This window comes from Rana temporaria, chromosome 12, assembly GCF_905171775.1.
Source record: "Rana temporaria chromosome 12, aRanTem1.1, whole genome shotgun sequence".
Taxonomy (NCBI): Eukaryota; Metazoa; Chordata; class Amphibia; order Anura; family Ranidae; genus Rana; species Rana temporaria.
Window position 1 is genome coordinate 62,753,085 of NC_053500.1, and position 22,099 is coordinate 62,775,183.

Here is a 22,099-nt window from a genome sequence, read left to right on the forward strand (position 1 = left end):
TCTGAAGGACTTCTTTTCCAGGCGGCTTCCGCCCTTCTGTGCTCTTGCTTCAATAGCGACAGCTGGTTATTGAACCAGCTGGACTTTTTTGCCCGGCTGCGGACTTTGCGCTTTGGTGCTGCTAAGTCGGCTGACTGTAGCAGAGCTGCATTTATGGCATCCAATGTATCTGAGGCTGCTAGCTGAGGAGGAATAACCCCAATTCGGTTTCCCAGGGTAGATCTGAAGAGTTCCGAGTGGAGCTTCTTCTGAAATCTAGCCCAGTGTATTGTCACCGGCTTGGGTACTTTCATAACTAGTGGAATTCTGGGAATTATGAAGCTAATTGCATGGTGGTCTGTCCATGGCAAAGGTTCATTACCCAAAATGTTTATTTTCAGATTTTGTCTGAAAATTAGGTCGAGTGTGTGACCTGAAGCATGCGTGGGTCCGCATATAAGTTGCTGAAGTCCTAACCCTTCCAGGTGGTCGATGCAGGCCTCCGCGATGGGATCCTGTGAGGAGTTGGCCCACAGATTGAAATCCCCGAGCAGCTCTATACATGTATATATTGCTCTATACATGTATATAGGCGTATAAAGAGGACCTGTTATGGTTGTTTACATGTATAGAAGTATAAAAAAGACCTGTTATAGCTCTATTCCTGTATGTAGGAGTATAAAGAGGACCAGTCCACACGTCTGTTTCTTCCTGTAACATCCATCCCAGCGCTCCCACACTTGACTCATTTCTAGGATCCCCTTAGAGACTGCAGACATGATACAGGAGGTGGACAGAGGCTGCGGTCTGTGGACATGACACAGGAGGTGGACAGAGGCTGCGCTCTGCGGACATGACACAGGAGGGGGACAGAGGCTGCGGACATGACACAGGAGGGGGACAGAGGCTACGGACATGACACAGGAGAGGGACAGAGGCTGCGGACATGACACAGGAGAGGGACAGAGGCTGCGGACATGACACAGGAGAGGGACAGAGGCTGCAGGCATGACACAGGAGGGAGACAGAGGCTGCGGACATGACACAGGAGAGGGACAGAGGCTGCGGACATGACACATGAGGGGGACAGAGGCTGCGGACATGACACATGAGGGGGACAGAGGCTGCGGATATGACACATGAGGGGGACAGAGGCTGCGGACATGACACATGAGGGGGGACAGAGGCTGCGGACATGACACATGAGGGGGGACAGAGGCTGCGGACATGACACATGAGGGGGAGAGAGGCTGCGGACATGACACATGAGGGGGACAGAGGCTGCGGACATGACACAGGAGGGGGACAGAGGCTGCGGACATGACACAGGAGGGGGACAGAGGCACTGATAGGTGACACCGATGAGCAGCACTCATAGGTGGCACTGGCAGTGATTGGATGGCACTGATAGGTGGCACTGGCATTGATTGGATGGTACTGATAGGTGGCACTGGCATTGATTGGATGGTACTGATAGGTGGCACTGGCATTGATTGGATGGCACTCATAGGTGGCACTGATGAGATACACTAATGAGCTGCCTCCCTGCACTGATATAGCCCCCCCAAAAAAAGTTAACCACTTCAGGCTTCAGCCAGTACTGTACTGGTACACACACTTCTGCACAATTAAATCTTATCTGTATGACAGTGACTTCCCCAGCAGCAGACCAGCGTTCATGGCTTACTTACTTTAAGTTTTACTGTACGTCTCCTGGCTCTCACAGCACCGCACCGCATAGCATCGAGACTCACAGGACGCCCGGGACAGCCTCTGGATGACGTCACGCCGCCGGGACGTCAAGCTCCGCCTACAATCTTTGTGTTCAGTACTGAAGGGGAGGAGCACGATCAGCCTCGGCGCACTGGCACCGCCCGCGCCGCAAGAGGCTCTGTTGTTGTGGATGTTAGCCACGGCTCTGCTGTGAATAATAGCCGCGGCGCTGCTCGCGGCCCGCGATCCGTCATTAAATGATGTTCAGCTGAGCTGACTGACTCAGTATTGGGTCTATTGGCGGGTGGCAATTTGCCGCTCCCCCAAAAGTGCCGCCTGGTATATTGGTACCATCTGGTCCCATGGTAGGGCCGGCCCTGGTTGTAGGTCTTCTCTGAGTTTCTGACTAGTGAAAGTTGTGCCAGGGAAGAGGAAATAAGGGAAAATCTTGTTAATGGAGTTCTGGATAGCAGTAAAACCCAACAGGGTTACAGTGCCTTGCGAAAGTATTCAGCCCCCTTTAACTTTGCAACCTTTTGCCACATTTCAGGCTTCAAACATAAAGATATAAAACTGTAATTTTTTTTGAAGAATCAACAACAAGTGGGACACAATCATGAAGTGAAACGAAATTTATTGGATATTTCAAACTTTTTTAACAAACAAAAACTGAAAAATTGGGCGTGCAAAAAATTACAGTTTTATATCTTTATGTTTGAAGCCTGAAATGTGGCAAAAGGTCGCAAAGTTCAAGGGGGCTGAATACTTTCGCAAGGCACTTTATATGCCCTTTCCTACTTTACCACAAGCTAAAAAAAAAAATGCAGGACATTCAGTTTAAGGTTTACCTAAAGCCAAAACATTTTATTTTCATTTTGGAAAGAGTCGTTTTTTTGTTATTCCCTGGCCTGTCTGAGTTTAAACTTGTATTCAGTGTAACTCTACACTAGATTTTATATTATGGTTGCATTCAGCATGTTTTATTTCTTTATAGTCTAATTACATTATTTTCTAAGCTCTTTAAGGTCCTCATTATTCGTTTTCTGTGTCCATCTTTTAGGCATATGCTCAATATAGTTTGGCAGGAGAGAGACCTGTCCTTCACTACTCAAGGATTTCTACGAGATCCTTCCATGTTAGTTATTACATTGACTCCTCAACGAGTGTGGGAGGAGGTAAGACATCCTCTATCTTCTTCTTTTCAGCTGTGAAAAAACTTCCTCAGCCAAGGAAACTTTCCTCTTCTTTAGGTTGGCAGGTGGGATCATGGTATAATTCGAATGAAGTACCCTGTATGGCCACGTTATGGTACTGGCCAACAGCCTGTGACTGATACTCGTCATCTAACTGTAGCCACCTTAGAAGAGAGGCCGTTTGTTATTGTTGAGAGCACAGACCCAGTAACAGGAGACTGTGTGCGGAACACTGTGCCTTGTCGCAAGCAGAGCAACCTGACTTTGAGGTAAATTGGGATATACTGGAAGCTCAGTTTTTTGTGGGTAGGGTCAAGCTAACTAAAATGCAAATTTAGTATTCTAAATCTGGTAACTATATTGCTTTACTATTTTTTTATTTTCACTAGTGCATTACTCCCAAAGTTTTTTTTTTTATGTTATTCCTTAGCAGTTCGGGAGAACCCTATTCCAAGCTGTGCTGTAAAGGATTCTGTATTGACATCTTGAAGAAGTTGGCTAGAACTGTTAAGTTCTCATATGATCTTTATCTGGTGACCAATGGCAAGCATGGGAAGCTTGTACGGGGGGTGTGGAATGGCATGATTGGAGAGGTAAGAACCTTGTTTTTAATTAAATGCCATCAAGCCAATGCCAGCCTTTGGCACCCACATAGATAGAATTTTGACATAGTAATCTGTTTTTTATATTTGGGCCTTCAGTATTCGCTTTGGCATATTCTTGCTTTCTGTGACTGTATGCAGTAATTTTTTTTACTGGCGATCCTCTTCTTCATTTCCACTTAACTTTTCCAAGCATTACTGTCTTTTGCAGTGAATCAGTTCCTCTTACAATAAGACATCTTTAGTCTAGACTCCTGGGCTTCTAGTAAAAGATTAGGCTGATTTGTTAAAAGATTCCTTTGTTTTTCCTGTCCCATCTTGCTTCTTAACGGTACAACTGTTGGTAAACTGTTAGTCTAACATCAGTATAAATGGAACATCTTTGGTAATATGGTCTCAAGTGGTTGCCAACACCCCTGGTAGACAGGAAAATATGGAGAATCCCCCAAAGTGGGGCTTTTGAGGCAACAGTAGTTAAAGTAGTCAAAGTTAGTACAAAAATATTATTATTTAATAATCAACAAAAAGTATACATATATGACATAATGGTTTAAAAACAACACATAAGGGAGTGTAAGTTGAAAAAAGGAGAGAGTCCACAATACGAATACAGGGCCCTACGCGTTTCAGATTTCCCTTCTTCAGGGGCCAAGGTATGTATGGAGTCAAAGTGTATTTAACAACTTTTCTAGAAAAAATAAACAAAATAACATATATGTTGAAAATGGTAACATACAATGGAGAAAAATAGCAATATACATATCAAAGGGCACAAATTAAAAAGCATCATACCACCCAGGACGTTTATGCAACCTTGCACACCCCTTGATGGGACATCACAGGCAGGACGCAGAAAAAACCTCAGGTGGTGAAGAAAGGAGTGGAGACTGGCATCCTGTATTGAATCGCAATGAAGCAAGACCTTTGGCCGAAAGTGTCACAGCGTAAAAAATTATTATTTTATTTTACCTGTCCCTAAGATAAAAAGACAGGATAATATGGTAGGTACTAGACAATAAATACAAAAACATGGCTCATGGAAAACTGAACCAAAAAACTATATATAAGGAACACAGCATACCTGTGATGGAGGGTGAGTATTATATAATGGCCAGAGAGGTCAGTAGAGAGCTCAATAGCTGGAGGTATAAGATAAAAATAAAAATAATTAGGGACATGGTAAGCTGTAGGGAAGCATGGTAAAGGAATGGGGGAAGGGGACTGAAGAGCTTGCTGGGAATAGTCCAGGGAGGGGAGTACTTACAATGGAAGGTTCCCAGTCAATATGAAGTAAGCTGCTGACACCACTGCCGTCCGCAATGTCTGACATTGTGGGGCGGCAGGCAGCTTTAAATAGGAGAGCACCAGGGAGGGCCGTGTGTAGTGGGAGGCATCAGTCACTGACCTGGTGAGTTACAATAGGTCTATGTGAGAAAGGGGCGGTAACGTAATGACGCAATTGCGTCCTGTGTGTGGAGAGAGGGGGCGGATATTACACCCTATCCTCTCAATTGAGCCAACACTTGCGGCGTCGCGGCTTAACGCAACGTAATGACGCAATTGCGTCATGTGTGTGGTAAGCAGGGCGGAGAGAGAGGGCGGATATTACAGATATGCAGGCACAGGGGGAAGTGTCAGTATGGAAGGTGAATTTATTAAGGGAAGCAAACAATAAGGGGAAATGCCATGATAAGGGCATACCAGGTACACAGGATATTATGAGTGTCGATTATATATAGAGATATGGGTATCATTAAAACTAGACAGTTAACCGATTCTTAAAGGGACAAAGACGTTTAGACATCGAATGTCCCCAACAATGCCCCTACACAAAACTCCTCTAGAAACAGAAATGCAAAGCCTAAGCGAGCACTGTCGGACAAGGATGACAATACCATCAAGAAACGCATAGTCCAACAGCCAGGATCTACCAATATCCTCGCTGACTCTGACAGATCCAATCAACAGAGTAATTCCCCAGCCCAGACAACTGGTCTGTTCTCTGTGTTTTCGACCTCCCAACAACCTAGTACCCAACTTACCCATGAAGGGCTAAGACCTACAATCAAAGAGATCACCGACATGTTTTTTTTTCCTCAAGTCCCCCATACACGGCAGGACACTTATACCCTTTCAAAAAAATCGATGATGAATCTACTTCCAATGCTGGTCTTGATATAATAAATCTTTCTAATTATGAACTCTCCATTGATGAAAAGACCCTATTAACTAAGGGCCTTACGTTTTGTCCGGTAGCACCCCTAGATACTTTTGAAATCATAAAGGACATTCACTTGTTCGCTAGGAAGTTGCTACTCAAGAGTCTATACTCCAAACCCAAAATAGAATTCTCCCATATTAGTGCTCAACAGCACAAGGAAGATATGGATTTACTTTTATCACTCTGTGATGAGGTAGACCTCTCAGACTCTAATGACATATCGGACATAGAAGTCCTTATGTCCGAATCTATTCCAACTACAGTGTCTGAACGATCATCAAACACATTGAAAAACAAATCTGACAGGTTTCCTCCATTACAAACGAATTCAAACCTAGCTGCCTTTGTAGCACTTACCACAGCGGAGATCAAGAAATTAGGTAAACCACGTAACACTAGACAACTTACTCACCAATTAAACGAGGCACTAGACCAGGGATAAGCAATTAGCGGACCTCCAGCTGTTGCCAAACTACAAGTCCCATCATGCCTCTGCCTCTGGGTGTCATGCTTGATGCTGTCAGAGTCTCGCTATGCCTCATGGGACTTGTAGTTTGGCAACATCTGGAGGTCCGCTAATTGCTTATCCCTGCACTAGACAAACTTAAAGATTGCCATTCACTTACCATCAAGCCCTCCGATAAGGGGGGCAACATCGTGATTCAAACAAACGATCAATATAAGGCTATGTGTTTAAAAATCCTTTCCAACAGGGACTGGTATGTTCCCATTCCAAAGTCTACCATCATAAAATTCGAAACCGAGTTCTATGCTCTAGTAGATGGAGCATTCTCCCAGGGCGCAGTGAACCATGATATATGGGAGTTCATTCGTACCAAATACCCTAAAATTCCAACCTTTTATTGCCTACCTAAAGTCCACAAGGATCTTGCCTGATACCCATTGCCTGATACCCATTGTATCAGGCAGTGGCGCCCTGACGGAGAATCTTAGTATCTTTGTCGACTCCCATCTGAAACCCTTTGTAATGCACCTTTCATCTTATATTAAGGACACCATCCATCTTTTAAACAAAATTGAGCACCTCAACGTATCTCCAGGAGCACTACTGGTAGCCATTGATGTAGAGGCTCTCTACAGTTCTATTCCACACCTTTTAGGATTGGCTGCTGTAAGGAATGTTCTTTTTCCCATCTTTCGGGTTGACCGGAAGCTTGGGGAATTCCTCATTATGGCCCTGGAATTTATACTCTATCACGGTGTCTTTTCCTTTGATGGCTCCCACTTCCTCCAGGTGCAGGGGGTTGCGATGGGGACCTCGTGTGCCCCATCGTATGCCAACCTGTACCTGGGGGAGTGGGAGAAACTATTCTTGACCAGTACCCCGGTAGAACCTTTTATTCATCTTGTATCTGGATGGTTTCGATACATAGATGATGTCCTGATGATCTGGGAGGGATCCATCGATGAGCTCGAGTCATTTATGTCTATCATGAACTGTAATGATCTGAATCTGAAGTTTACAGTGACCTCGAGTAACTCTCAAATTGCTTTTCTTGATGTTACCATGTTTAAGAATCCCGATGGGTGTCTATCAACAAGGCTCTTCAGAAAACCCACAGCAGGTAACACGATACTACACGCCACCAGTGCACACCCTACATCCTTGATAGGATCAATACCATATAGCCAATATCTGCGCCTCAGGCGTAATTGCTCCACCCAGGAATATTTTTTACTGGAGGCAGCAGGATTAAGAGACAGGCTACTACAAAGGGGTTACTCGAAGAAAAGCCTCAAAAAATCGTTCCAACGAGCCAATGGACATCTTAGGTCACACCTATTGGTCCAGTCAGGGAAGAAGTCCCCTGATGGCAGTGATGTTACCAGATTAATCACGAAGTATCATACTCAACATTCAACAAACGAGAGGGATTTTAAAACGATTCTGGCATTTACTCTCCTTCGACCCCCAACTTGGCCCCTTTGTACCCAAAGAGCCCGCGATAACCTATCGACGGGCTTGTTCACTTAAAGACCACCTTGTGGCTAGTGAGTTTAAGGACAGTTTCAGGAAGGATCCTTGTAAAAGGAAGGGTACCTATACGTGTGGGGGATGCTCTATCTGTCGTTACATCAACACAGAGTGACAAATTGTTCTACCCAACGGTCGGCCCTACAGACCTAGACACTTCACCAATTGTAAGACCCTTGGTGTAGTATATTTACTTACGTGCCAATGCAACAGGTTCTACGTGGGTAAAACCAAATTACCATTTTTCAAGCAAGCTTCTCGGCATTTGCACGCCATGCGTACTGCTAACCCAGACTTACCACTAGGGCATCACATTCTGCTCCAACACGATGGACACTTCCCTGGGGTTAAATTTCTAATCCTTGACAGGATTCATCCAAGCCCCAGAGGTGGGGATTGGAATAAGATCCTGCTACAGCATGAAACCCGCTGGATTGCAGAGTTAGAGGCCAATCTTCCACCCGGCCTCAATGAGCAGATCAGCTTCAGGCCCTTTTTGGAGGGTTTTTCCTCCGGGGGATGTGAAAAAGACTAATGTGTACTATGGGGATTTATCTGCAAAATATCTTCTCAATTGTTTGCTATTATTATGTTTCTGTTTGCCACTCTTTTCCTTTGATATTCTTCTAATCATTGGTACTATATACAAAGTGAACCTTGTATCTATCACCATGTCCCTGTATCCTTTGCATACCCCCTGGGACCTCTCTTCCAGGCTCAGAAAGGTTTCTAGGCATTCCTCTGTTGTCGTTTTTTAGCTAGGCGCACGTAAGCCATCCCCCCCTCCCTTTGGGAGACGGCTTCTCCAGACCTGGTCCCCATGCACCCCCGGGTGTCATTGACCATGGGTCTATATATGCGCCTAAAACAGGGACATGGATCACACAGGGGATATCTCTGATGCCCCTGGTTTTCCTTTTTGTCCCTGGACCTTTTGCGGCCCCTGTGTCCATATATTCTTCATAATTATGCTTTGTTATGTCTAAACGTCTTTGTCCCTTTAAGAATCGGTTAACTGTCTAGTTTTAATGATACCCATATCTCTATATATAATCGACACTCATAATATCCTGTGTACCTGGTATGCCCTTATCATGGCATTTCCCCTTATTGTTTGCTTCCCTTAATAAATTCACCTTCCATACTGACACTTCCCCCTGTGCCTGCATCTGTGACGCTTTCTGCGTCACACTGCCTTGCCCCATCCTTGCTACTCAGTTTATCTCTAGCCTTATGGTCATGTGATTCTCTCAGTCACATGACACGACTTCCTTGTCCTTTTCGGCGCACTGACGTAGTTCACGTCGCGACGCCGTAAGTGTGGGCGCCAGTGAGAGGATAGGGTGTAATATCCGCCCTCTCTCTCCGCCCTGCTTACCACACACATGACGCAATTGCGTCATTACGTTGCGTTAAGCCGCGACGCCGCAAGTGTGGGCTCAATTGAGAGGATAAGGTGTAATATCCGCCCTCTCTCTTCACACACAGGACACAATTGCGTCATTACGTTACCGCCCCTTTCTCACATAGAGCTATTGTAACTCACCAGGTCAGTGACTGATGCCTCCCACTACACACGGCCCTCCCTGGTGCTCTCCTATTTAAAGCTGCCTGCCGCCCCACAATGTCAGACATTGCGGACGGCAGTGGTGTCAGCAGCTTACTTCATATTGACTGGGAACCTTCCATTGTAAGTACTCCCCTCCCTGGACTATTCCCAGCAAGCTCTTCAGTCCCCTTCCCCCATTCCTTTACCATGCTTCCCTACAGCTTACCATGTCCCTAATTATTTTTATTTTTATCTTATACCTCCAGCTATTGAGCTCTCTACTGACCTCTCTGGCCATTATATAATACTCACCCTCCATCACAGGTATGCTGTGTTCCTTATATATAGTTTTTTGGTTCAGTTTTCCATGAGCCATGTTTTTGTATTTATTGTCTAGTACCTACCATATTATCCTGTCTTTTTATCTTAGGGACAGGTAAAATAAAATAATAATTTTTTACGCTGTGACACTTTCGGCCAAAGGTCTTGCTTCATTGCGGTTCAATACAGGATGCCAGTCTCCACTCCTTTCTTCACCACCTGAGGTTTTTTCTGCGTCCTGCCTGCGATGTCCCATCAAGGGGTGTGCAAGGTTGCATAAACGTCCTGGGTGGTATGATGCTTTTTTATTTGTGCCCTTTGATATGTATATTGCTATTTTTCTCCATTGTATGTTACCATTTTCAACATATATGTTATTTTGTTTATTTTTTCTAGAAAAGTTGTTAAATACACTTTGACTCCATACATACCTTGGCCCCTGAAGAAGGGAAATCGAAACGTGTAGGGCCCTGTATTTGTATTGTGGACTCTCTCCTTTTTTCAACTTACACTCCCTTATGTGTTGTTTTTAAACCATTATGTCATATATGTATACTTTTTGTTGATTATTAAATAATAATATTTTTGTACTAACTTTGACTACTTTAACTACTGTTGCCTCAAAAGCCCCACTTTGGGGGATTCGCCATATTTTCCTTTGTTAGTCTAACATCAATCACACATATTTAAAGAAAAAAAAAAAGATTTCATGATAGAAAAAAACCCTTGAAATGTGCCCCCACTTTCCCACATTGCAAAGGTTACATGCTTGTTAATTCTAGGGCAGGCATCACTAAATGGTGGACCGCGGTCAGGATCTGGACCAAGTCACAGTCCTGTCCTGATCGCCACAGTCCCACCATTTATGAGCCGATTCTGCCTCCCTGCCTCTGCTGCTGCCACGATTACAGCAGGGCGGTGAACAGTAGGAAGATTTCTGCACACAGAGCTGGAGACGCAGGGGCACTAGTTGGAGGGCGGGAGCTGCACAATTAAAGTTTCCAGATTTACCAGCAGGTGATTGGTTGATATAATGCTGGGTGGTCGTAGCAACCAATTACCAGCTTATTAAATATGAAAAAATAACTTTGCCAGCTCCCGGTCCTGCCCTCCATCTAGTGTTGCTGTGTCTGTGGGGCTGTGATAATAAGGGGGGTCAGAGCTGCAGGGTGCTGTGATGAGAAGGGAGGCCAGGGCTGCAGAGGGCTGTGATGTGAAGGGAGACCAGAGCTACAGGGAGCTGTGATAAGGCGGAGCTAGAGCTTCAGGGTGCTGGGATGTAAAGGGGGGCCAGAGCTGCAGGGGGCTGTGATGTGAAGGGGGGATAGAGGACATCACTAGGGGGGGGGGTGAAAGGAAGGGGGCAGACGACACCACTGTAAAGGGGGTTCAGAACAGGGGGGTCGTGAAGGAGAAACTGTGATGTGAAGGTGGAACTGTGATACAAAAAGGGGACTGCGGATGCAATGCCGCGTACACACCATCACTTTATGTGATGAAAAAAAACGTCATTTTTAAAAACGTCAATTTAAATGACTGTGTGTGGGGGAAAACGTTGATTTATGTCTTGTGAAAAACGAAAAAAAAATTGAAGCATGCTTCAATTTTATGTGTCGTTTTTCAAAACATCGTTTTTTGTTTCACAGAAATTGACCGTGTGTAGCAAAAAACGACGTTTAAAACAACGTTTTTAAACTCTCGCATGCCCAGAAGCTAGTTATGAAGCGAGCTTCAATGGAAAAAAGTGGTGAACTTAATCTTGCTTTGCTAGAGCATTGTGAAAAAACAATGGTGTGTAGGCAACGTCGTTTTTGAAAATTTAAGTTTCAAAAACGTTGTTTTTTATTTTACAGAAAATTACGTTTTTTTTCATCACATAAAGTGATGGTGTGTACGCGGCATAAGAACAGGATTATACAAATAAAGGAGGGGGGCTGTGATGTGAAGGACCTGAGTCATCGCACAAACATGCGATGCGGACTTCTGCTGGAAGAACATTTTCTTGATCGGACCTTTGTGAATTTGAATTCAACACCCCTGCTCTAGGAGGTAGAGAAAGAAGCTCTGTTACTTACTATATTCCACACTCTGGAAGGCTCTAGCACTCTACTATTGCTGGTCCCTCACGGTCATCACATACAATTAGGGTTGCCACCTCATCCCTTTAAACCCTAAAACATATGAATTACAGAGGTTCTTCTGAGGCTAATTTAATGCGGATAAGGCACCAAGTGAGTTTAATTACCACCTTAATTAGCCACAGAACCTGTGTAATTCATATGTAATCCGTTTTAAAGGGATGAGGTGGCAACTCTACATACAATGCAGGACTGCTAGATCTGCATTATATGTAAGATGATAAACCACAGACTAAAGTGCCTTAGAGAGGCACATTTGGGGAACCAGTCACACTGATGGAGTGAGCCTGTCAGTGCAAAGAGTAAGGTAAGATTTACAGTTTATTACTCTACCACTAGAATTTATTATCATTTAACCCTTGCAATGTGAGGGGAGGGTTTACTGCAAAGGTATTTTTTTCCTTGTGCCTACCCTTGCATAAGCAACTGCCATATTAAACAAGATTACTATCTAGTTAAATGATTTCAGATTAAAGAGATTTTCAGTACGTAAAAATAAATTAAGTAAAAGCATTTGTTATCCCCCCCCCCCAAAAAAAACATATCCCGTTCCCTTAAAGCATATTAAACAGCACAGTGCTTGTGCTGCGTAATTTGGCCCCCTGTAACACCTGAAATACCTGGCTGATCATGTCTGGCTATACCCTCCCCTCTGCAAACTGACCACGATAATCAGGGCTGCTGAGCCCTGACACCGTAGTCCCTTTATGTGATTCTGTCATCCACAGGCCTGCTTTCCTGTGTCTATGTCTCTTCTGTCCTCCGCCCCCTCCCCTTGCCTGTCTGCTTGTACCAGCGCCAACCCCCCCCCCCCCCCCCCCGCTCCTGCTGCTCTCATAACTTCTACTAAATTGTCTTGTCTCTTTTGTACCATAATAACAAGTGTCCCTGTGCCTGTCTAATGTAAAAAATCTGCCAATCTGTACCTATATAATCGTGGCTCCCGGCGTTCAGCTCACTGTCGGCTCTCTCTCTCCTCTCTCCCTCCTCTCCAGCTGACGTCAGCGGGAGTGCTTGGCCCCACCCACTGGAACTGTGAGCCAAAGAGAAAATATAGCTGACAAGTATCGGGAACCAAGCTTATATACCGTAGGTACAGATCGCCAGATTTTTTACATTACACAGGGACAGGGACAGTTGTGGTACAGAGGGGATAAGACAATTTAGCAGAAGTGGGTTATCAACCACTTTAATAAAAAGTTAATAAAAAGACACTTACCTGCCAAGGGATCCAGTGTTGTCCTCACCTGGGCCAGTTCATCACCAGTCTTCGGTCCCCAGTGCTGCCATTTGTACTGTGGAAAGCTGGTTCTGACCCCTTGTGGCTTCACAGCTGGCTCCCCGCATTTGTGTCAGTCACGGGGTTGAACCTCCACTTCTATCTCCTAAGCGATTTGAGAAGTGGGAGTGGGTATCTGTCAAAACGAGGTACCCACTCCCTAAAACAAAACAAAAATGCCAAATGTGGGAGAAGAGGAGATTTAGACCTGGTTTACACCTATGCAGGTTGCAGTTCATGCATATTCCAGGTGCATTTTGCATTTTTCAATATACATTTTTGATCCATTGATGTCTATGGAATCAAAAACCAGAAAAAAGTCCCTGGCCATTTCCATAAAATGCATAGATGTGAAAGTGACCCATAGGAAACCATGTTAAATGGATTGTAGTGTGTTTCTGCAAAACTGAAAATGCACCAAAAAATGCATAGGTGTGAACCAGGCCAAAGTGAAACTTCAAAGGCAAGTTCTCCTCCACTCCCCTCCCACTTTTCAAGTTTTGTTTTCTTAGGGAGTGGGTATTATATGTTTTTGTTGCTTTTGGTTTATATGAAATACTTCATATGTTACCCAACTTTTCTGATGTCTCAAGATTGTATACTCCTTTTGCCTTTTTACATTTTCTTTTCCTTATTTCTCTTTACACAATTCTGCAGGTATATTACCAGCGTGCTCATATAGCTATCGGATCACTCACTATAAATGAGGAGCGTTCAGAGATTGTGGATTTTTCAGTTCCCTTTGTAGAAACCGGAATCAGTGTCCTGGTATCACGAAGCAATGGAACTGTGTCTCCCTCAGCCTTCTTGGGTGAGATAAACAGAATTTAACTCTCGTGTATTCCCTGAAAAATATTACACTTTAGTCTTTCATTGAAGGTATGCATTCCATTGATTCCTAACAATTAAGCACAATATCACTGTGTGAAACGCATCTAGCAAAACTTTCTGTTGGTGTCCCATGATGTAACATAGATGGTTCTATAATAAACGGCAATTGGAACTTCATGATGTGCATCCATTACTTTTTATCCTGATATTGCTTACGGGGCAGGCTTTTGTAGATCCCATCAGGTTATCTGTCTCACCTGGAGCAGCGAGGTCTTTCCACTATGCATTCTATTGAGATGGTTTGCAGGTCTTTTTTTTTGCCATGATTTACCAACTATGGTGTTTTTTCCCCAATATCTGTTTTCTTTTAAATAGTGTATAAATGAATGTTCATGATTCCCTGGATCAACATTACTGATTTCTAAAAATGCTGAGGTTGTAAAACATTAATATATTTAAAATATAGCTTCAGACTTTTTTGTGTTTTCAGTATATTGATGAAGGAATAATGGCATTTTTAGTTTACCAGTAAAAGTATTTTCTTAAAGTACATCACAGGACACAGGGTATCCTTCTCTCCATTATGATAGATTATGCTGCCATCTTCAGATGACTGGACACTGGCAGAAAAGACAGGGAATCTGCTCCTAGGCATAACACTTCCCAAGTAGGCAAGGCTTCTCTTTCTCTGTGTCTTGTGATGTAGTCCATCAAAAGGATTTTAGAGGTAAACCGAAAATGCCATAGGGTGTCTTCATTATGATAGGGATATCCCAAAGCACTGAATATGAGGGGAAGCAACACAACAACAAGCCAACAGGCCATAAACAAATAAACTAGATCGGGTTAGAGACTAACGCAGCATCCTGTAAAAAGTCCTCATCGGCTTGAACATCCACTTGGTAATACTTTGTAAAAGTATGAACTAAAGACCAGGTTCAGCTTTACAAACTTCAACTGCCAAAGCCTGATGACAAAAAACCCAGGATGCATTGACACTCCTGGTAGAATGACTTGTTACCAAAACTGGTGGAAATTTAAGACCATAGGATTAAGAAATAAGCTGACGGATCCATTGAGAGATGGTAGATTTGGAAGCTTTGTAACCCTTCCTTGGGACTTCAGGTAGCACAAAGGGGAATCCGATTGACAAATTTAAGCAGTCGACTTTAGGTAACACCTAATAGCATGGTCCACATCCAAGGTGTGAAGAACCTTTATGAAGGATCTCTTGACCTCAAAGGGGTCAACATGGTTTTCTACTGCTGTTCCAAATCACATATTTCAGATCACCATGCATGGCTAGGAATGAGTCACTGACACATCTGTCTCAGTAGAAGCACACCATTATCTGTGTTTATTATAGACAAGACAAAGCTCTATTACAATATGATACGTCACTATTATGTTAATGTGAACAAGAAAGCGCATCTAATTGGTCAAGGTACAAGATTGGGTGTTGATCTTAGCCGGCCCTCTGACGTGTCTTCACCTCCGCATTCCTAAGGGCTGTGTGGTAGTAGAGGGTATGCGCCATGTTTGGGAAGGGGGTGCTATCAGGAGCTGATTTGAGTGAGGAAGGATCATAGCAGTAGTATACATGAAAAAGCAATATAGACTTTATATTAAAGATGCATAGAGAATAGACATTTTCTAATTTATCATTATGCTCATTGCATTCCTTCACAGACCCCCCTAAAATGGCTATTTTCTATCTGTCCCTCAAACTAAAGGACCCAAAATTCCCCAGGGCACGGAGTCTAAGGTCCAGCAGGTTTTCTCCAGAGCCTCTAGTGGTGAGGATGTTCGCTGCAGCTGTACCCAGGTCGCACCACTGGGTTCCCTATCCTTTCCCTAAATCACTATAGGACTGTGAAATTATGGACGGGGAGTGACTGTAAAGGAGTAAAAGGTTTATCCTCTTCCTTCATAAAGGGGATCCTCTTCTTCTTGGTGGAGAAATGTAGGTGTTCTGTTATCTGCAGCCTTGCTCATTAACTTCTTTACAAAGGGCAAAATACAGCATTTACCTGGTCCCTGGCTTTGAATTGATCAGGAACCCCCCTTGAGACCCCTATGGCATCTATGTAAACATGAAGGTCAAAGCTTCCGGAGGGAGCTGCTCGCTTCCTCCTGTGACTGGGTGTGTCACGGTATAAGTTACATTGCCAGGGAACTGGAGGACAGGAGACTATGTTACAGTAATCAAAGATAAAGGTGGCCACATGTGTGTTTGAAGCGTTATACTAGAATGTGGTGAATAACTTGTCATTTTGTGTAATGGCTACCTGCTGAGCCCCCCCTTGGACCAAACAGAAAAAAGCATATGCGGTATAGTCCGCACTAAGTGGGCGGGATCTTTCCCTTAGGGGGTGGAGCTTTCTTGCAGTGGGAAGTGTGTAACCAGATGTTCTTCACAGCCAGTTTGACTGAGGTGGCTGTGGTCAGCAAAACTTGGAACAAACCATCATATCCTGGCTCAAGAGATCCTCACAAACTTCTTTACTAGCACCCAATCTCCAGGCAGTAGTTGGCATGTTCCTGTATCTAATTCAGGATCTGGAATGGGAGAAAACACTCGAGAATGGATATTAGTTAATGAAACAAACATGTGACATAGCAAAACACATCAGATTGTAACTGCAACTACTGTGGGAAGCCAAGTCTGGGGGCTGAACCAAACAGAATTTCATTAGGGGACAGAGCATGTTTCCCCGGGGGTGTGTCTGACACTGAACAGGGCAATGGGCAAACTGTCTGGCCAACTCATGTTAGTCTCTTGGACCATCTTTAACATCCTGTCCTCTAGAGTCCCATTCATCCTTTCTACCTTCCCACTACTTTGAGGGTGGTATGGGGGTTGTGGAGCTAACTGAACTCCCAGTGCTGCCCAAATCTCTTTTGTAAGTGTTGCTGTAAAGGCTGGGCCCTGATCGCTCTCTATCACCTCTGGAACCCCACATCTACATACTAGCTCACTCAGTAGTTTCCTAGCCGTGGTCTTGGCTGTCATGTTTGTTACAGCGTAGGCTTCTAGCTAACCAGAGGACATGTCCATCATATTCTGCTCCTTTATTGATCCATTCCAAATGTTCTTCTGTGAGAGCTGCATTTTGCATAGAGGCTAGGTATAGCCTGTCAGATGGCACACGGACTTCCAAAGGCATCTGCGCTAAAGATTCACTCTCCTCTTCGGCCACTTCAGCCGTTTTTCGTTGGTCTTTCGCTGCTTGATTGGCAGCTATATCCGCTAGGTGGTTCCCTCTGGCTTCTTAAGAATTCAGTTTGCCATGTACTTTAACCTTCAAGACAGCCACTTGGTCAGGCAGGAGTAGTGTATCGATTAACTCCTTGATGGCTGGGCTGTGTTTCACCAGTGTTTCGGCCGCTGTCAGAAATCCTGTAGCCCTCCAGATGATACTGAAGTCATGGGCCACTCACAGGGCACACCTTGAGTCTGTGAAAATGTTGGCTCTTTTACTTTCTGACACACTGTAGTGAGGGCATGGAGCTCCGCTTCCTGAGCAGATACAGTTGGAGGTAATGCTCCTGATTGTAGAATTTCAAATTCTGAGGTCACAGCATAACCTGTGTGGTACTTGCCTCCTTCGTCCGCATATCTGGAGCCATCCACAAAAAGTATGTAGTCAGGGTTTTCCAGAGGAGTTTCACTCACTGAACAGTACAGGGGTCTTTTTCTTCACCTTCTCCGATCCCTTCTTCATCTTTTCCATCTTTCCCCCCTCGAAAAACAGCAGAAGGGTGGCCGGGTTGAGAGTGAGACATCTTCAGAGGGTTAACTTTTCTGGAAGGAGGAGGAGATTTGCACCCGAAGATGTCAGCAGTGTACAGGTGTAGGGGTTGCACCTGATTCAAGATGGCAGCAATGACACGCTGTGCCAGAAGAAGCAGGGGGTGTGTTACAACTAGGTCTGAAGTTTTGTCCAGTAGTGCTTGGGCAGCAAAGACAGCTGTTAAGCAGGAAGGGCCACCCCTAGCCACGGGGTCTAAGCGGGATGAATAGTACCCAATGGGTCTAGTCCGGCCTCCATGTGGTTGAGCTAGGACCCCTGTTGCGTGGCCTTGTCTTTCCGACACAAACAGCTTTAAGGGTATTCCATAATCTGGGAGGCCCAAAGCAGGAGCTGTAGATATTGCTTGCTTCAGAAGAAAGAAATTGTCCAGGGCTTTGTTTGACAGGTTAGACGGCACAGACTTGAGAGCATCATAGAGTGGTTGCATGAGGATCGATGCATCAGGGATCCACGCCCTGCAGTAAGATATGAGCCCAAGAAAAGCATGCAGTTGTTTAGTGGCCGGTAGTTGGGGAATGTCCTGGATAGCAGCCACTTGGTCCGAGGTGATATGTCTTGGAACACCACTGTATTTTGGCTTTGGAGGCCTTACAGCCTCGTTCCCCAAGGTAGCATAGTAGACTTTCTGAATTTTCTTCTGCAGTGGGTTGGCCATCTGTGCAGAGAAGAAGGTTGTCCACATATATGAGAAGAGTCACTGTAGGGTGTTCTTTTGCCATGTATCAAGTATTAAAGTTATAGCTTTGGCAAACTGGCTTGAAGATTTGGCACAATTGGGGTGTTCAACACTGTGGCTTCATTAACTGCTCGGAGGTCTTGGATCATTCTGTATTTCTCTGGTTCTCCTCTTGGGGTTCGTTTCTTCACTGGGAACAAGGGTGTATTGCATTCAGAAGTACAGGGTATCAGAGCTCCATTGGACACAAGTGTCTCGACCTGTTTTGAGATGGCTGTGGATTGAGCTGGCTTCAAGGGGTATTGTGGTTTCCGGGGCAATGAGCTTGACCAAAACTGGTGGCACTTTCAAATGACCAATGTCTCTCGGTCCCGTGGACCATAGGCACGTAGGGATTCTGTCAAGTATGTCTTGTGGTATTGTACTTGGAGGTATTGCTTCATGAAGTATCATCATGCGAGGCAGAGAACACAAGGCAGATGAGTCTTCTGGGGATAAGGGAGTATGTAGCTGTACTCCTCCTTCAGGCGTGAAAATGATTGAGGCCTGTAGTCTGGACAGCATATCAGCTCCGAGCAAATTCATGGGACAGGTAGAGGACTCTTTCATAAGGGGTGACACAGGTTTGCCCAGTCCCTAGTGAGAGTTGGGGCGTGGTGGTGGTTGCTGATGTCCGCGTTGTCCTTCACGGGGGTCAGTCTTGTCTGGGATGTCTTGGGGCTCTACATTCTCTTCATCATGGGCCACCATGAGGGGCGTTGATTTTCTATACCTCTGGCCACCAACAGTAGTTTGGACATCTACATAGAGCAGTATTCGGGGCGAGTCACCATCAGGCATTTTCTGGTATCCTCTCTGAACCCTGAGACAAAAACAGATGATGACGTGTGTGTGTGTGTGCGCCCTTTCATGGCGAGAGAAGCCCATATCATCAAAGGCTTGTACGAGTCTGGTATCATACTTCTCCACAGACTTCATTTTCATCTTGGGTAATATCTTGGTTGGTGGTGGTCTGATCCGTCAATTTCTCCTTTTCCCATTCGTGGAGTTGGGCACAGAACTCCACACCTGAGGAACAGGAAGTGGCACTTTTCAGGCGGGCATCATTGAAGGCCGCTTGCATGACCGGCCACAAAAACATGTCCTGCTTTAATTTGGCATAAACTGATCAAATCTCTCCAAGCAGCTGAATATGTTTCTTGTATTTGCACCATCCTGCAGTAGAAGGGCATGTTTCTCTGGGTCAGGTGGACTTGTCACTAGGGCCGCTGCTTGTGTTGGGGTAAAAGTGACATATATCACAGGTGCCCCTTCTGGCAACCGAGACTGGTGTTGGGGCGGGGGCTGACAAGGGGGCATTGTTCTTTACGGTTGGCAGCATACGTTTGATATTCTCTCCGAATTGTGAGTCTGGAGCTGGATTGGGGGTTAAATCAGCGGATGGCCTCGCTGCCTGTTGTTGATCTTCCCACTCTACGCCTCTCCATCATTTAATATATCCGGCTTGTGAAGGTGACACTTCTGTATTGGAGAAGACAGGAGTGTGGTAGGAGCCATACTGGTTTAAAACAGGGAGAACTGGGTATATGCATTGGTTAGGCCTTCTGGGTGTACCAAGATGGCCACCTGCAGGAAGTGCACTGGGCAGGAAATGATGATGTGGGTTCGCTAAGATGGCCGCCGGGAGGAAGTGCACTAAGATGGCTGCCACAGGAAGTTGTCACAGTTGGTTGTACTTGAGAGGGCAGGGTTGTCCCTCCCCCCTTTGTTCCAAATTCCATAGGGCGGGGGGTTCGGCACATCAAATTTGTGGTAAACATATACAAAACAATCTCCATCTGTCTTCGCTTCTTCATACAATGTTCTAGCAGCACAAAACCAAGATTCTGACACTTGCACTAAGCTTTTATCACATAGAATTACTTTGCGTTCCTTTTTATCAACATACACCACTCATTGGCAGCAATCTGGCAGTCTGGCAGTCTTCCAATTCACAAACTTTTAGTTACTTCGGATAACTTTTTAACTGTTTTCACTACCTTCTCTCCTCTTCACAATGTTCTTGTTTCACATCCAACAAACCTCATTAATAATACTAACATAACATTCTGTCCGCTTCTAGTGCGTTTCACTTTCAAGTTCTTTAACCCTTTCCTTGCTGATTCCTTGCATCTCATGCTACCACAGAGAATTCCTATCTATTCAGGAATTAACATTTCTTATACACAGGAATTTATCCTCCCCCTTACTCTGCCGGGAGGAAATGTACGTGTAATTTCAGAACACACAAAACATGAGAACAAAACATTCTTGCTATCTTTCAAGTTGCAAAAGCATCAACAGCTGAGATTCACCCTCATGGGTTAACCATTAACCCTGAGACACCCGTCTTAAAAAAAAAGACATTTGTTGCAAAGTTCCCCTGCCCTGTAAAGCGTTAAACGCCTTCTGGGCAACCTACACATCTTCCCGGGGCAAACGACCTTTTACCTCCTGGGTCAGCGTACATTTTGCAACAACTTCCAACTTGCTGACTTTGCAAATTTAAAAGACAGCAGACAGGAACAATACAAAAACACACAAATATCAGTATCAGTCAGTAGAAATCCGATAGCAGGTTCGTTAAAACAGCCCCAGGCGAGATATAAAAAACTACCTGCCTCTTTGTTGACGTCAGGAAGCCGACATAGGACTAATTGCCAATCTAGACAGATTGAATTTCTGTATAGTGGTAAATACATAATATGTAGATACTCACCACAGAGGTGGGGTGATCAATCCCTGTATTCGTCTGTCCCGATCGGCAGCTTAACCCTTAGATTGCGGTCTTCATTTAGTCAAAAGCCTGGAGCCCCTATACGTTGGGCGACATCTATGAAGGATCTCTTGACCTCAAAGGGGTCAACATGGTTTTCTACTGCTGTTCCAAATCACATATTTCAGATCACCATGCATGGCTAGGAATGAGTCACTGACACATCTGTCTCAGTAGAAGCACACCATTATCTGTGTTTATTATAGACAAGACAAAGCTCTATTACAATATGATACGTCACTATTATGTTAATGTGAACAAGAAAGCGCATCTAATTGGTCAAGGTACAAGATTGGGTGTTGATCTTAGCCGGCCCTCTGACGTGTCTTCACCTTCCGCATTCCTAAGGGCTGTGTGGGAGTAGAGGGTATGCGCCATGTTTGGGAGGGGGGTGCTATCAGGAGCTGATTTGAGTGAGGAAGGATCATAGCAGTAGTATACATGAAAAAACAATATAGACTTTATATTAAAGATGCATAGAGAATAGACATTTTCTAATTTATCATTATGCTCATTGCATTCCTTCACACCTTTTCCTCCTGTATCTGAGGATTAGGATGAAAGACATCAGCACAATTTCCTGGTTTAGTTGAAGAAAAGAAACCAACGTAGGTAAAAAGGACAGTTAATGTTGTAGCACTATCTTGTCACAGTGGAACACCAGGAATGGTTTCAGGAAGGAGCAGCCAATTCTTAATTATATGAGCTGAAGTAATGGCAATCAGAAAAATAACCTTCTGTGTCAGAAGGACTAAGGGAATTTCCTGGATGGGTTCAAACAGAGATTTCTGCTACACAAGTATAAAGTTGAGGTCCCATGGAGCAAGAGAGTCAATACTGGAGAAAAGCCAGGATCACCCATGACATACTTGCAAGGGTGAAATCCCTTAGCCTCACATCAAGCAAAATAAGATCAGTATCTTTATCCAAGGTCCCTCATCATTGGCTGAGCTCCTTGAATATCTCTGGGC

At 44.6% G+C, this 22,099-nt stretch overlaps 1 protein-coding gene across 2 annotated transcripts in view; it reads left to right on the plus strand.

Annotated features, from left to right (window-relative positions):
- The window catches only part of GRIN2C (glutamate ionotropic receptor NMDA type subunit 2C), a 288,017-nt gene that overhangs the window by 101,270 nt on the left and 164,648 nt on the right, over window positions 1-22,099 (plus strand). For both annotated transcript variants that reach the window (XM_040331716.1, XM_040331715.1), the window contains exons 4-7: window positions 2,753-2,867; window positions 2,943-3,154; window positions 3,316-3,478; window positions 13,649-13,802. In XM_040331716.1, coding sequence (XP_040187650.1) covers window positions 2,753-2,867; window positions 2,943-3,154; window positions 3,316-3,478; window positions 13,649-13,802 — 644 coding nt within the window. The remainder of the gene's footprint in view (window positions 1-2,752; window positions 2,868-2,942; window positions 3,155-3,315; window positions 3,479-13,648; window positions 13,803-22,099) is intronic.